This window comes from Eupeodes corollae, chromosome 1 (genome assembly GCF_945859685.1).
Source record: "Eupeodes corollae chromosome 1, idEupCoro1.1, whole genome shotgun sequence".
Lineage (NCBI taxonomy): Eukaryota > Metazoa > Arthropoda > Insecta > Diptera > Syrphidae > Eupeodes > Eupeodes corollae.
The window spans coordinates 6145126-6159730 of record NC_079147.1 but is presented as its reverse complement, the minus strand read 5'-3'; the positions used below and the strand labels follow the sequence as shown (position 1 = coordinate 6159730).

General features: G+C 36.0%; 2 protein-coding genes across 2 annotated transcripts; one reads left to right on the top strand and one right to left on the bottom strand.

Annotated features, from left to right (window-relative positions):
* Window positions 1–1949: 1949 nt before the first annotated feature.
* On the top strand, window positions 1950–3593 carry LOC129940896 (39S ribosomal protein L1, mitochondrial). Its single transcript, XM_056049418.1, has 4 exons — window positions 1950–2233; window positions 2304–2613; window positions 2886–3191; window positions 3252–3593. Exons 1-4 carry the CDS (start codon window positions 2043–2045, stop codon window positions 3513–3515), a joined length of 1071 nt encoding a protein of 356 aa, XP_055905393.1. The 5' UTR covers window positions 1950–2042; the 3' UTR covers window positions 3516–3593.
* On the bottom strand, window positions 3532–12256 carry LOC129940897 (GDP-fucose transporter 1). The gene is made up of 5 exons (XM_056049419.1): window positions 11998–12256; window positions 11719–11923; window positions 11430–11655; window positions 3859–4151; window positions 3532–3798 (listed from the first exon to the last, which is right to left on the bottom strand). The coding sequence occupies exons 1-5, from the start codon at window positions 12072–12074 to the stop codon at window positions 3589–3591; spliced, it is 1011 nt and encodes a 336-aa protein (XP_055905394.1). The 5' UTR covers window positions 12075–12256; the 3' UTR covers window positions 3532–3588.
* Between the last annotated feature and the right edge of the window lie 2349 nt (window positions 12257–14605).

The window sequence follows — 14605 nt, the reverse complement described above, 5'->3', positions numbered from 1 at the left end:
GGATCTTGAACTTCTCCAGATCAATCTACTGTCAACCAGATTGACCATATTGCGATCGACGCCAGACACGCTTCCAGCATAATGGATGTACGAACTTTCCGGGGAGCTAACATCGACTCGGACCACTACCTCGTTGTAGCCAAGGTAGCACTTCGGTTTTCCACCAAGTACAACGTCGAACGGCTACAATCGCCAGAGATCGCCAAATCCTTTTCCGACCGAGTTACAAGTTAACTCTCTCGAAGTTCTCTGCCGCCAACACAATGTATCGAAAACCAGTGGCAACATTGCCAAGATGCAAACAGAGAAGCCGCCTCTCATGTGCTGGGTTTCAAACAGCCACCAACAAGGAACCCCTGGTGCGTGCGGTCGAAGATGTTGAGAGGTTTAAAAGCAGGAATGAAGTTCGAAAGTTTTATGAACAGGTGAAACGAAATTCACAGGTACATAAACTTAGAACCGAAGGCTGCAAAGACGAAAGTGGAAACATCATAGTGGAACCGCACTCAATTCTGAGGATATGAAAGGACCACTTCTGCAGACTGTATAACGGCGATGACGAACTAAATTCCGCTGTCAGGCAGGATGATCCATTTAAAATAGACGACGAAAGCCAACAATTCCGTCCTCCCGTCTTAGACGAAGTAAAGATTGCCATATGTAAGCTGAAGTCTAATAAAGCCGCTGCGCTGGAGCGGATGGCTTGAATGCCGAGCTCTTTAAAGCAGCTTGCATAAGAAGTGTTTAGTATTGAACTATGGTTTTGGTAGTTTTTCCAATATTAACAGAAGTTAAAGGTTTGTGAAATAAAGTTCCGTGTTTGAAACTGTTTTTGACACTGAAAAAAACTCGCTAGTTGCCTTTGTCAAAACTTTCGTTCAAAGAATGTAGTTGATTGCAAATGAAGGCCCTTATATTATCTAAAGGTTCCCATTGTCAACTTATTTAGGACAAGTTAATAGCTGTGTAATTTAAATCAATTAATTTCAATTCGGCTAATCAATTTACTGTCAAAATAATGGTTGCAATATTGAAGTTATTAAGGTACTCCAAAAAATTAGTAAAATTATGAACTAAATGCAGAAAAACATGCTCGTTTATTCTATTTTTAAAGCTTGTATCTATTTACAAAATAGGATCCGGTGTACTATTTACATCTGTTATGTTACAAGATGCACTTATACGACCAGATATGTAGTTTAAAATGTAGTTCAAAATGTTAAAGAAGAAAAGTTAAATTGTAGCACGTAATGCTTTAATTTAATTTATATTTATAGATGTGGACTTGTTGTAAAGTGTCTTCAAATAAAGTGCTCTAATATTTTTACTTTCGCAAAATAAACCTACTAATTCTCTTCTTTTGACATTTAGAATTTACTTTTTTTAGAATTTGTCTGCATATTTTAAGATATGATAACTAGGAAAACATAGAAAAGGGAAACAGTAATGAATTCCCCTGAATTTAGTTCAAAGAATGAGATAGATATCATTTAAAATTATTAATTAATTAATTAATATTATTAATTATTATTAACAACATCTCTTTTAAGCTGTGGATAATATCGACGTATAATTTTGATGTTTCACAATTAGCTGCTTCGTAAAAACACACGAATTCAAAATAAATCGTTTAGTATTTAAAAAATCATTTAAGTTGTGTCTTAAATTTGATTTTATTGAATTTAAAAACACAAAAGATAAGTTAAAGTTATTAAATCAAAAATGTTTCTTATTTTATATATTTCAAAATTTCCTGAAATCGTAAGTGTTACTTCCGGAGATTTTCTTCCTTTTAGGTACATTTTTTAAACTTACATTACGTATTTTACGTTGCATTTGAAATTTGTCTCGCCATCTGCCGTGCGCTAGATGAATCATTTTTAACATACCGCAAATTTGACATTTCAATATTTTGGTAGGTTATGTCTTATGTCACCTGTCATTTCAGGAGCAGAAGAACAATTTACTTTTTTCATCACCAAGTCGTTCATTGCTGCACATAAATAATTAGAATTTAAATAAGAATTATAAAAGAAATCAAAATGATAACAATAGTTTCTTTAATGCGATCACTGACCGTTAGGTCGCAATTAACAAAAACCACCCGCGACTTTCATTTATCTGCTGTCACCGAAGCAGCCAGGAAAGGTACCCGTGAGAAGGCTCGTAAGAAGAAAGTCAAAGTAGAAGTCAAGAAAGTCGGATTCATTCCACACAATCAAAGGAACAAGGGGTAAAAATTATAAAATAAGCTCAAATATAGATGTCATTTTTAAATTCTGATATTGTATTCGTCCTTTCAGGCTTAATCTGAGTAAAGTCAACAAACACATCGATGACTCGTGGAAGGCTATTCCCAAAGATAATTGCTATGTTGGTAAATACTATCGATGGGCTGAATACACTGTCGCCGAAGCAATTCAATGTCATCGAGAAACTCATCATCCTTCAATGTACAACGTCCCTAATGCACCTCTCAATGTTGAAATTGAGTTAAATATGCAGGCAGAAAAGGCTAATCGATTTGTAGACAACTTCAATCGCATGGCTATGATCCCACACAAATTCGATCACGGAGATGAAAGGAAGATTCTTGCTTTCACAAAAGAAAATGTAAGTAATCTGATGAAGGAAAATAGTCTTTTAAATCAGGATGTATTAAATTTCATTCTACCCACTTTTCTGCTCATATCATGGGGAACACAGAGATCCAAATAGATTGTTTTTGAGCCTTTGCTGATTCATCACCCCTTAGAAGCTTACCTAAGCTAATTGACTTTCTTCTTGACTTAAAGAAAAGAGAATAACTTATTTCAACTCTACAACTTTCTTAATAAGCACCAGTTAATTAAAATTCCCTTTCTTTTGATTACTTCATTTTCTAGGATCTTATTGCAGAAGCTAGGCAAGCTGGAGCAAGCCTTGTCGGTGGTGTAGAGCTAATCAAAGACATAACAAATGGAGACCTATTACTCACGGATTACGATTTCATAATTGCCCATACGAACATCCTCCCCGAACTTGTGAGTCTTCGAGGTTTGTTGAAGAGAAAGTTTCCCAATCCACGAAGTGAAACCTTGGGAACAAATCTCACCGAAATGATCAAGAAATTTTCGGATGGTATTAGCTATGCAGCCACAAAAGACGAGCATCAACAAGATTTTGGAATTATCACAACATGTATTGGAACGGTAATTATTTTCCTATTTACCACCTTTTTTATCTAACCTTTTGATTAATTCAAATAACAGTTGGATATGGACGAAAAGTATCTTGAAGAGAACCTTATTTCGTTATTGAAAGATGTCAATTCGATGCGTCCTAAACGTGAAGGAAAATTCATAACACGAGTTCTTCTAAAGAGTCCTCCAAGCAGTGAACAATTGAAAATCAATCCCTTCATCTATGTGCCTGAACAAGGAACTTTCAACAATTCCAGGAAAACCAAATCAACCGAACCTGTAGAAGAAGACGATGAATCAGAAGCAGCAGAACCTGTTCGAGCAACTAATTAAAAGAGAAACAAATTAATTACATTTAGGACATAAAGAAGTCAGTTTAATATAAATATATAATTTTGTTGTTTGTTTAAATTTTTTGTGATATTGATGACCTATTGTGCTGCTGTTCCATTTCCACTTGCTTAACCCGAGCATAGCTCGCGCTCCCCAATAAGACTATGCCATTCGAAATCCACCATAGAAACGATTTTGTTTCGTTAAACCATTGAGTTGCTATAATCGTTTGGGTACAAGCTTTGGCTGTACCGGAAATATTGTGCGTTAAGGGCGAAGTTACCTTAAAATTAACAACAATAAGCATTTTATTTATTTAATGGAGATAATAGTAGATAATTACCTTAATTTGTAGAGATGTAACATAGCCAATTGCAAATCCAAATATTCCTCCAACTATCATCACCGAAATAAACCATCCCGAAAACAAATGTGCATAGGTTATGATGGCGTTTAATTCACCATTAATTATGATCAACGGCAGGAACAATATACTCGAATAGAAGTTGTTGTAGTAGCTAAGTAACCAAATTTCTTGATTAACTAGTGGCAATGCTTTCTTTGTGTAGATGGAAAACATTGATACACTAAGTGATGCAACAACTCCGTAGAACGTGCCAAGCCATGAAAAATTGTCTGATTTGGAAGAAAGAACATTTTTATGAGAATTTATTTGTATTACTTTATTTACAAAATATAAGTTCACGTTTATTTTTTGGAAAACTCTTGTTACGACAGATGTGATGCCAAAAATGCGAGTCTGGCTTTTTCTAAAAGCAATAATTTGTTCAAGGTTTTAGAAAACTTTGCTTTTTGTACATCCTTAACGCACACAGGGTGTTACCAAGTTGAAAACATTGCGAAATATAAAAAGAAAAAGATTATACTACACATTCGTGTAGTGCTGCTAAATACTGAATCTCTATAACTGATGTCGGTATCATTTCTCAATCAGAGGAAGAAATTCTGTCGGCGCTTGGTAAATTGAATAATAGTTTTAGTCTAAGTCTCCCACCCGATAAATATTCCTGAACTCTTAATTAAAAATTGTAAGTACAACTTATCGAAACCACTCCAAATAATTTTCAATCAGTTTCTTTCAAACGGAGTTTAAGTCGATTCTTGGAAACTTTTTTTCATCTCACCATTCTTTAAATCCGGCTTTAAGTAATCAATCGAAAACTATAGACCGATTGCAAAGCTACAACTGATTGCTATAATTTATAACCCTGTTAAAGCACATATCTCACCCTATCAACATGGTTTTATCAGTGGAAAATCCACAGCAACAAAATTCACATTATTTACGAACTATTGTATCAATGCAATTGAGAAATGAAGCCAAGTAGATGTTATATACACTGACTTCTCAAAGGCATTCGATAGAGTGAACCATAAAATTCTTCTGTTAAAGCTTAGATATTTGGGTTTTCACTCTCAGATGTTAAATTGGATTAAAAGCTATCTAGAAAACAGAGTGTAATCAGTTGGTCGAATTAAATCGGAATTAATTTTTAATTACTCAGGAGTACCCCAAGGTAGTCAATCACCTGGGCCCCTCTTGTTATTACTTTTTGTTAACGATTTACCTAATGTTGTTTTAGAATCAAGTTGCCTGTCTTTTGCTGATGGTTTTAAGATATTTCGATCAGTAAATGAGCTCTCTGATTGTATGCAACTTAAAAAAGACTTAACTTGTGTAACAAAATGGTGTATGTTTAATGCCCTTGACTTAAATAACAAAAATGTTGAATAATGACATTTTCAAGATGTTATAGTCCGATAGTCTTTAACTACTCCATATCTGAGAACGTAGTTCAATTTCTGTTCACAAGGATTTAGGAGTTATTTTTGATTCCAGGCTTGATTTCCGAATGCATGTTGACTATATTGTATCTAGAGGCAATTCTATGCTTGGATTTTTGTTTAGAAATTCTAATGAGTTTAAGTGTCCTTATAAGGATAAGGAAGATTCTCTCGACAAATCCAACCATGCCTAGTTGTCTTAAAAACTCGGATGGTACATGGACTAACTCTTGCGAAGAAACGCTAAACCTGCTACTAGGCACCTACTTCCCAGATAGCTTCAAATCCGTTAATACCGTCCTGGGTCGGATATTAACTTAACTTTTCCTCAAGGTCTGGTTACAAAAGAAAAATTGACATGGGCTCTGAATAGTTTCAAACCTTACAAATCTCCAGGTCCAGATCAAATTGAACAGCTGAGCTACAATATAGCATTGATATAACTTTACCCATCATTGAGATGATCTTCAAAAGTTGTATAAATCTGGTCTATATACCTCAGCCATGGAGAGATGTAAAGGTAGTTATCATTCCCAAGGCGGGCAAATGCTCGCATGTCAACCCTAAAGACCTAAGACCTATTAGCCTATCATCTTTCATTCTCAAAACTCTGGAACGATTGATCCAGATACGTATATCCATATACGTAACAATATTGAGAAGAGACTATCAATGTCTCAGCATGCTTACTGCAAAGGGAAATCGGTAGAAACAGCCTTGCACACTCTGGTAAGAACTATCGAATACTCCCTAGAGCCAAAGGAATATACTATGGTGGCCTTCCTGGATATTGAGGGCGCTTTCAACAACGTTGACACATCCGCTATCACTTCTACTATGACGACCCTAAACGACGAATACTCACTCTGTGAGTTGATTAATCTAATGCTAAAAAGCAGGATCATCAGCTCTAGTTTGGGAGATTTTTGCACAAAAAGGTCTGTCAGTAGAGGCACTCCGCAAGGTGGTGTTCTGTCCCCTCTCTTGTGGAACATAGTGGTTAACCAACTACTAATATCCCTTGAGAGGGAAGGCTACAGAGTGGTTGCATATGCCGATGATGTTGCTATCGCCGTCACGGGGGAACATCCTATACACTGAGAGACCTCCTACAAAACGCAATATGTTCACTAGATGGGCTGATCACTGCGGACTTAGTATTAATCCTCAAAAAACAGACCTCGTCCTTTTTACACGGAAATACAAGATCCCAGTAATTGTACCTCATTCAATAAAAGGTGTACCACTAATTTTTACCAATGAAGCCAAATATCTTGGTCTGATTTTGGACAAAAAATGAAGTTGGAAATCTAACATTCAGGAAAGAGTTAAAAAGCTACAGTAGCTCTTTTCCTTTGCAAGAAAGCCATAGGAAGCAAATGGGGTTTTCAATCTCGCATAACCTATTGGCTATGCACATCGGTCATCCGACCAAAACTTATCTACGGGGTTGCAGTATTGTAGACTGTACTGGAGAAAGTCACATACTACGACAAACTCAGCAGAGTCCAACGCACTGCATGTCTCTGCATAAGCGGGGCATTGAGATCCACACCCTCAGCAGCGTTAGACACTCTCCTCCATCTGACACCCTTCGACATCTTCAGTAAACAAGTGGCAGCGAGTACAGCGATAAGACTCAACGCCTCATCTCAATGGACCAACAACAATTTGAGGCACTCCATCATTTTGAACCCCTTTTGGTTCTATACCAAAGTACATAAACTACACTATTTCTAAACCCTTATTTGGAAAAAACTTCCAGGTATCCATTCCATCAAGAGATAAATGGGAAGACAAAAAACTCCTGGATAACAAAAGTATTCATTTTTATACAAATGGATCCAGGACAAATGAAGGAGTTGGTAGTGTTGTGTACTCAGAAAAGCTTAATCTAAGCATCTCAATCCACCTCCCTAATCATTGTAGCGTCTTCCAAGATTCTCTCCTTGCTAAGAGAAAACGTGATATCAACTTCTGATATCCGCATCTTCTCTGAAAGTCAGGCTGCTATTAAATCTCTTGACGGTGTCTCAACCAAATCTCAATCGGTCCTTGATTGTCGATCGTCTCTTATGATTATAGATTCCGGTAAGTTATTGGTGCACTTGCATAAGTATGAAAATTTTACTCGGGTTTTGGACGGTTAAAAGCTCTATAGTTTACACCTAGATCAGAATGGTTAAAAAAAACTTCTAGCATCGTCGAGGAAAACCTAAACCCCTATTCACATTGTTGATGTTAACTTGATGGAGAACAGAACTGATAGCTGTTTAATCGTTTCGATGCAAGCACAAACAAATTACCCTTAGTGACAGTAGATAACATTGAGTTTTCGAAGTTTTCGATCTACAGAACATTTTTACACAGTTTAGGATTAACCTGATGATGGACGTAAGGATGCAGACATACAAAGAAATGTGAAAGACTAAGGTTCTGTTGTCACTGAAAACGCATCATTTATAATCATAAGGAAGAGTGTCGGAGACAAAATACAGCAATGGGGCACACCAGCGATTATTTTGTGAATGTCAAACATGAACCCATCCAATACTACTTGTACAGTTCCAAGGCTAATTTCTAACCCAGGAAGGTTGGTAAATTGACAGTCACAAGTAACCTTTGCTGCGCGAATCAAAAAGCGACGTTTTGATACCATAAACTCGTTGGACCTATGTAATGAAAAATAAAAATAATCTTATGAAGGATTTATGTTAGCAAAATTAGTGATCCTAGAGCCATTTCGCCGCATTCAGAAAGGAAAACAGGTGTTTGATTTCCATCCCGAAAAGTTCATAAAGATCTTTAAATAATGCCCTTCCGAAGCTTAACTTTTTAAAACTGGCCAGAGCAAGTCATTTACAAAAGAAGTGAATCACAGTTTCCCTTTCATCTTTGTATCCGCAGCTATGGCAGTGAGTGTTGTGAGAGATATCCAGCTTTGCTTGTTCGGAGCATATTCCATATTGACTATTTGATGCTATTTCATGCCTGGTTCTGCATCCAACGGTTTTTGTTATTGGTAGGCCATATCTTCGCGGATATGGTACAGTCCGCTAGGCTATTCCACCTGCGGTTGGTATTTGTCAGAAAAATTGAGAAAAATTTGCTCTTCATAACTCCAAGAGGAATATTTATTATTTCCGCAAGAGGGCTATAAAGGGCCGATCCTTGCCGCGGGCTATTTCATCAGCCCGTTCATTGCCATCATTGCCACTATGAGCTGAAATTCAAATAATAGTGACACGGAGGTTGATGTTGAGGCTGCATAGTTCATAATGACATTGTTGGACCAGTATAGAAAATGTTGTGGCCGCCTGGCTGTCAGTGCAGATGGCCGTTAATCTATTTTTGTTTAAGTTTGATTTGAGTATTTTGAATGCTTCTGTAACGCTAGGGACAATAAGGAAGCCGAAAAGACTTGGCGACATATAAAGACTCAGATAAGATTCCCAAGCCCACACTCCATCTCTGATCCGTCAGTGAAGATAGTAGTAGCGAAGTATTTCGTTACCATGCCATCCTCCAAATCCTTTCTGGAAGGAAAGATGACTTTAAAATCTTTACCCTTAAACATAGTGTCTGGAAAACTAACAGTTTGATTCTTTACGCCTTAGCGAGCTGTACAAAACTAAATATGTAAGTAATCTATATGTTAACTGGTGGGATTTGTACCAAATGCACCTTTTTAAAAAGAGCTTGAAGCAAAACTCTTTCAAAAGGCCTTTAAATACCAAGTGCAATAATAGTACTTTCTCTAAAACAATGTGATGGCTTCTTCCACTTTTTGGTAAGAAAATCCATGAGATCACAAGTGGATTAAACTATGCGGACGGTCATTAAGAAGCATTCTTTTTCTAAGATACTTCTTAAGGTAAAAAATTTGATCAGCTTTTCCATAACCTAGGAGAGAAGCCTTGTAAGTGCGATTGGACGATATTAAGAGATGGACAGCCTAGGGACAGCCTAGCGAATGCTACTATTCTCCATACCCTTAGAAAGAGAGATAAAGACTAAAAAGATGTAAGAGCTTTGAAGAAAACCTCTTCAGAGTAGGATCTATGGGATTTGTGAATGTCAAGTACTATGGCAACTTACGGATGCAAATGCATGTATAAAGCCTTCATTAAAAATACATACAGCAATAAAGGTTTCAATGATCTGAGACCTGGAATGGATATGCTTTGGAGCGATAGTCCATATCAGCGAGTTTAGAGACTCATTATTATTTTGAGTTTCTGAACCCAAACATCGACTCAATAACTCTTCTGATGATAAACTCTCGTAAATTGGCTTTATAATTTTCAAAACTTTATCACACAGAGGATTTTGGTGGTCAAAATCGTCTAATATACATTCAGATGCAGCTTTTTGACACTTACACCATCTCTCCGCACCAGGTGGGCAATACATATGTTGTGGGTTTTTATTTGTAGAACTATTATGTTAGTACGTTGCCCAAATTGCATTTCTCATGTTCTCAACAGAATCAGGATGCCGGCGAATCCGTAAGCCATAGTATAAAGACAATTTATTGATGACTTTATCCGTTAATTTGCCTTCTTTTTTCGTTTTTTGTTGCCTTGCAGACATACGCACTCTTTTTTTTTTGAAAAGTGGGTCAACATCGTAAGGATCCATATCCAGTATACCCTTGAACGTCTTAGTGTCACTATTTCCAATATACTTTACGTATTTCACGCCGTATTTTTTTGTCCGATCTACAGAACATTTCGACAATAGCATCAACTTCCATTTTGCCCGCACTTCCTTTATGGTCTATTGTACAGGATTCATTTTTCCGACAGTCTTTTGCTAAGTACCCTACCTTGTTACACTTAAAGCATTTACCTTGAAACTTAAAGTTTTTCTTTGGGTATTTTTTCCCAGCGAACGCCGATTTTTCATGAAAAACTTCACCTTCCCTCTCTTCTAATTTCGCTTCTTCCAAAAATATCCTATCTTTGACAATTCCAAACGTAAGTTCTCCACCCGTTAAGTTTTGTAAGGCAGTAACTAACGGATCGAACTTTTCAAAGAGTGTTAAGAAGAATTGAGCCAACATACCGCTTTCGTCTAGTGATGCTCCAGACATCTTCAGTTGCCTTACCAAGTTTTCAAAAATCATGATGTGGTTAGCTACTGAATCACCATCATTCATGCGAAGCTTCATTAGCTGCTTCCGTACCAAAAGTTGGTTAACAACCGGTTTTCTTGCAAAATATGATTGAAGGCTTTCCCACAGGTCTTTAGCAGTATTCTTTTCACGGATATAACTTAAGCAGTCGTTATGCACAAACGCTACGATTTTATCCTTCGCTTTCTTATCTCTTCTAGAAAATTCTTCATATCCTGCATTACGACTTTCGTTAAAACATCATCCAGATTAAGCGAGTCCAGATGTGTTGGAACTCTGAACTGCCAATCATCGAATCCGCTTCCATTGAATTGCGGAATTCCACAAACTGACTCTTTTGATTCGCCCATAATCTATTAGAGTCTGGTTGTTTTACAAACAGGATATAATATATTTATTAATTATTAGAAAGAAAGATGTTGTATCAACAACGTTTTAAATCGGAATTATAAAATTTGTGAGAACTAATTGTCTCATAATATTAAATATTAAAAAACGATTGCTTATGTTTTTCAATAGTTCGATTAGTTGGAGCCCAACCAATTTGGATTCCTGCTCAGCAAAATACTTTTTTCCCCGAAAATAATTTGAATTTGGGAAAATTCTCTCGTAGACATATTCTTAAATAGTTAAACTATGAAAATATGAAAAAAAAAATCGATTTTTTTTATTTCTAGATCAGAATACCCCCTTACAGTAAATTTTGCTGCTAGCAAATTGGTTTTATCAAATCGAACTTACAAATGGAACTTTATGTAATTGTAATTGTACGAAAACCCAGACATTTGATTCATCACAATCTTATTTCTAGTTTGTAGCGAAATTTCTTTCAGGTGAAACTCAAAGTAACTCTTGAAAATTTCGAGCAAAGAAAACATACATATTTTGGAGAAACACCTATTTACCAGGTGAAGCTCGCAATACGGCAGAAAAAATAAATAAAGATTATATAAAGTTTATAATAAATTAACCTGTTAGACTCTCCTGATCAACACCCAAAAAGAATCCAAGAACTATGGCAGCACAACATAATATACTCTTGAAGCTTGTTTTCTGTTTTAAAACAATATACGACAGAATTACGTTGAAGACTGTCGTAAGTGATCGTCCAACATAGTAAAATGCAACACCCACATATTTCAAGCACATATTATTTGTGGCTATCATTGATGTAAAGACGAAAGACAGCGGAAGCATCTAGAATAATGTAAAGTAAAATAAGTAAGTATTATTGTGGATAGTCAAACATTTTCAAATCACCCTTCGAAATGTATCAATTTCAAGTGGCGTTCCTTCGGGAAATCGTATTGTATTGGGGAATATGAGCGCCAACCGGCTCATGGCAAAACATATTATCGTCGAGACCACACATTGGAACCAAGTTACAAAAAGTGGTGCGTCCAAATCAATATCCTTGCTACTTAGGAGTGCTTTGTTTACAAACACTGTCAATATCGAAACTATCCTAAGAAATAGAATAAATAATATTAAATAAGATTTGTTCGTGTAATTAGTTAGGTTCTAGTAAGAGGTTCTTACCAATATAAAGCTACGACCATAAATATTTGGAAATACTTAAATGCTAGTCTGTTGTGCTCTCCCAATGGTTTGTACATTTTGGTTGTGGTTTCAGTTCACTTTTTGTATGGGTTATACTTTTTAAGTTGAGCTCATTTCTTTCTCAAATTATTCAATTAAAGTCGGATTTTTATTTTACATCGAGAAAACTAACACCTCACCATCGGCCGCGGCAGTTTTGTGTATTTACTTTTGTCGACTTCGTTCGAGTGTTCAGCCGCGCCGCAGGGCGAGGTGCAGGCTGGACGTTTACTTCTGTCAGTGTCAAGCAACAATTTATCAGCTGACCGCTGGCTACTCACCTCATTTACACAGTGGTGAAATTATTTAATAAGCGGAAACCGGAAATAATGTTTCAAAAATTATTGTTAACAACTTATTTATGTACTACATAACGTAGCAATTTTATTTTTACAGTATAACAACGACCTTCAAAATAATATTATAATTATTATATTTTATTTAATATAAACTGAAATCTATAAATGTTAATATTTTTAAGAGACTTCGCTGCTGAGGCTTCTGACTCTAAGGAATAAGAAGATGTAATAGGTACATATATTTACCAACTTAAATTTTAAAATTATGTATTTTTGTGATGTTTTCTGGATTGAAGTTTTCTAGAATATCTGCTTTGGCTGACGAGTTTGTGTTGGAATTGCTTGTGTTTGATGTTTTGAAGTAGATTTTTTATTTTTTCAATAATAAAGTTTACAAAATTTACAATTCAAATTTTAGTAAATACAAAGTTATGGGTGTGGCATTGCGTCTGCCCGATTGATTCGTTAAACATTTTGTAAGTATGTATGTATTATAAACAACAAAATTTAAAGTAATTTAAATGAAAATTAAAACTTCTAATTCAGAATTTTGTAATTAAACAACAAATAAAAAAGAGAAAAAACAAGAGAATATGTATTTCATTTTGGATCTTTTACAAGAATAAAATGAACAAAAATTTAAAATCGTGATGAAAAGTACCTGTCGCAAGAACATGATGTAACTACTATGTAAATTCAGTATTTATGTAGGGTCTATATTTGGTTTTAGTTTGTTCCACCATTGGTCAAATCTCAAAAAATTGAATTGCTTCTCTACGACATCATGAAACAACCCGGCAAACCGTCGTGTGATATCGCGAACGTATCCATTCTTGATGAAATTCATGCGGCAAACCTGGCTGCTGACTCTCTGCAACAAACCACCTCAGTGAATACCATTGCGTAGGACGAAATAATCAACAAATGTGGCCATTCCTGGAAGTTATCGGACTGGAATTTGAGACTAAGCAGGCTTTAATCTGCTAATAATACATGGTTCGTGCTGAATAATTGTCCCGGATATGCTGATGCTACATGGATTCGCTCCTATTTTAAACGAGAATTCTGTGTCAAAAGAAGATTCAAGTTCCTGATTCCCTCCAAATATAACTGGATGTTTCTTCACTAAAGAGGATATATACGAATTGGTCGAATGCGGCTTTCCAGAATGAGTAGCAATAATAATTTAATTAATTCTAGCAAATCCAAACCTAATTACAAACCTATTTCCAAACCTAATACCAAACCTAATCCCAAACCTAATCCCAAACCTAATCCTAAACCTTATCCCCAACCCAATCCCAAAAAAATATTGAAACTAACTGGACTCTTAAAACACAAGTCTTTCCAAACTTTTCTCTCTCTAACCAACTTTCGTCCCTTAAACGGGAAACTTCGGTATGTTATGTCCCGTCTTAGAGACCACAAAATCTACAATAATGTTCGTCTTTACCTAGCTTTCCTGCACCACAAACCAGATTCTGTTTGCTTTGAAGGTAAAACAAATACAAACATTAAGGTTTTAATCTCGCAAGAAGCCCTCTCTACCAAACGTGATGCACTTATGGAAATATTCTTGAAATTTATCCTCAAAACGTGAGAGAAGACCTAACCTCTTTTGCGTCATTTATCTCTTAAAAACGTCTATCTCATATCCAAAAATCCCGTACAGATATGAAGAAATACTATCGCTCCTAACCTAAAGACAACTAAACCTAAATGCCTTAGCCTTTACTATCAAAATGTAAGAGGGTTAAGATCTAAAACGTCTGCCATCTTTAATAACTCCCAAAACCTTCCTTATGACATCTTTGCCCTTACTATTCCATCTATCGAATGGATGACGTGGAATATGCGAGTAATACACATGGTCGTGGTGTGCTTTTAGCTATCACTAGTAATTTTGAAAGTTCATTACTCCGTATTCCAACTTCAATCGAATTTGAAGGTGTATCAGCTAAGGTTACAGTCATTAAGTTTTGTCTTTTTGTCCTTTGTTGTTATATTCGACCAGCCCAGCAAATTAAAGCATACCAAGCCGCTGTTAATGCCATATTGATTATCTGCTTGAACTAGTGCAACCTAATGATTTAATCATCGTTCTTGGAGACTTTAATCTTCCCCATCTCAATTGGTCCACCTCAGATGATCAGACATCCTTCTTTCCAACTAACATCTCTTCTGAATCTGAATCGCTGTTCATTGATCGTCTGTCTGTTTGACGATCTCATAGAGTATACTACTTCCTT

Excerpts from the sequence above, each read along its gene's own strand:
- LOC129940896 (XM_056049418.1), top strand. The coding sequence starts at position 2,043 with ATGATAACAATAGTTTCTTTAATGCGATCACTGACCGTTAGGTCGCAA. Across the intron at positions 2,234-2,303 it reads CACAATCAAAGGAACAAGGG|GCTTAATCTGAGTAAAGTCA; the intron begins GTAAAAATTATA and ends TCGTCCTTTCAG. Across the intron at positions 3,192-3,251 it reads TCACAACATGTATTGGAACG|TTGGATATGGACGAAAAGTA; the intron begins GTAATTATTTTC and ends TTCAAATAACAG.
- LOC129940897 (XM_056049419.1), bottom strand. The coding sequence starts at position 12,074 with ATGTACAAACCATTGGGAGAGCACAACAGACTAGCATTTAAGTATTTC. Across the intron at positions 11,656-11,718 it reads AAATTGATACATTTCGAAGG|ATGCTTCCGCTGTCTTTCGT; the intron begins GTGATTTGAAAA and ends ACATTATTCTAG. Across the intron at positions 4,152-11,429 it reads TGATCAGGAGAGTCTAACAG|ACAATTTTTCATGGCTTGGC; the intron begins GTTAATTTATTA and ends CTTCCAAATCAG.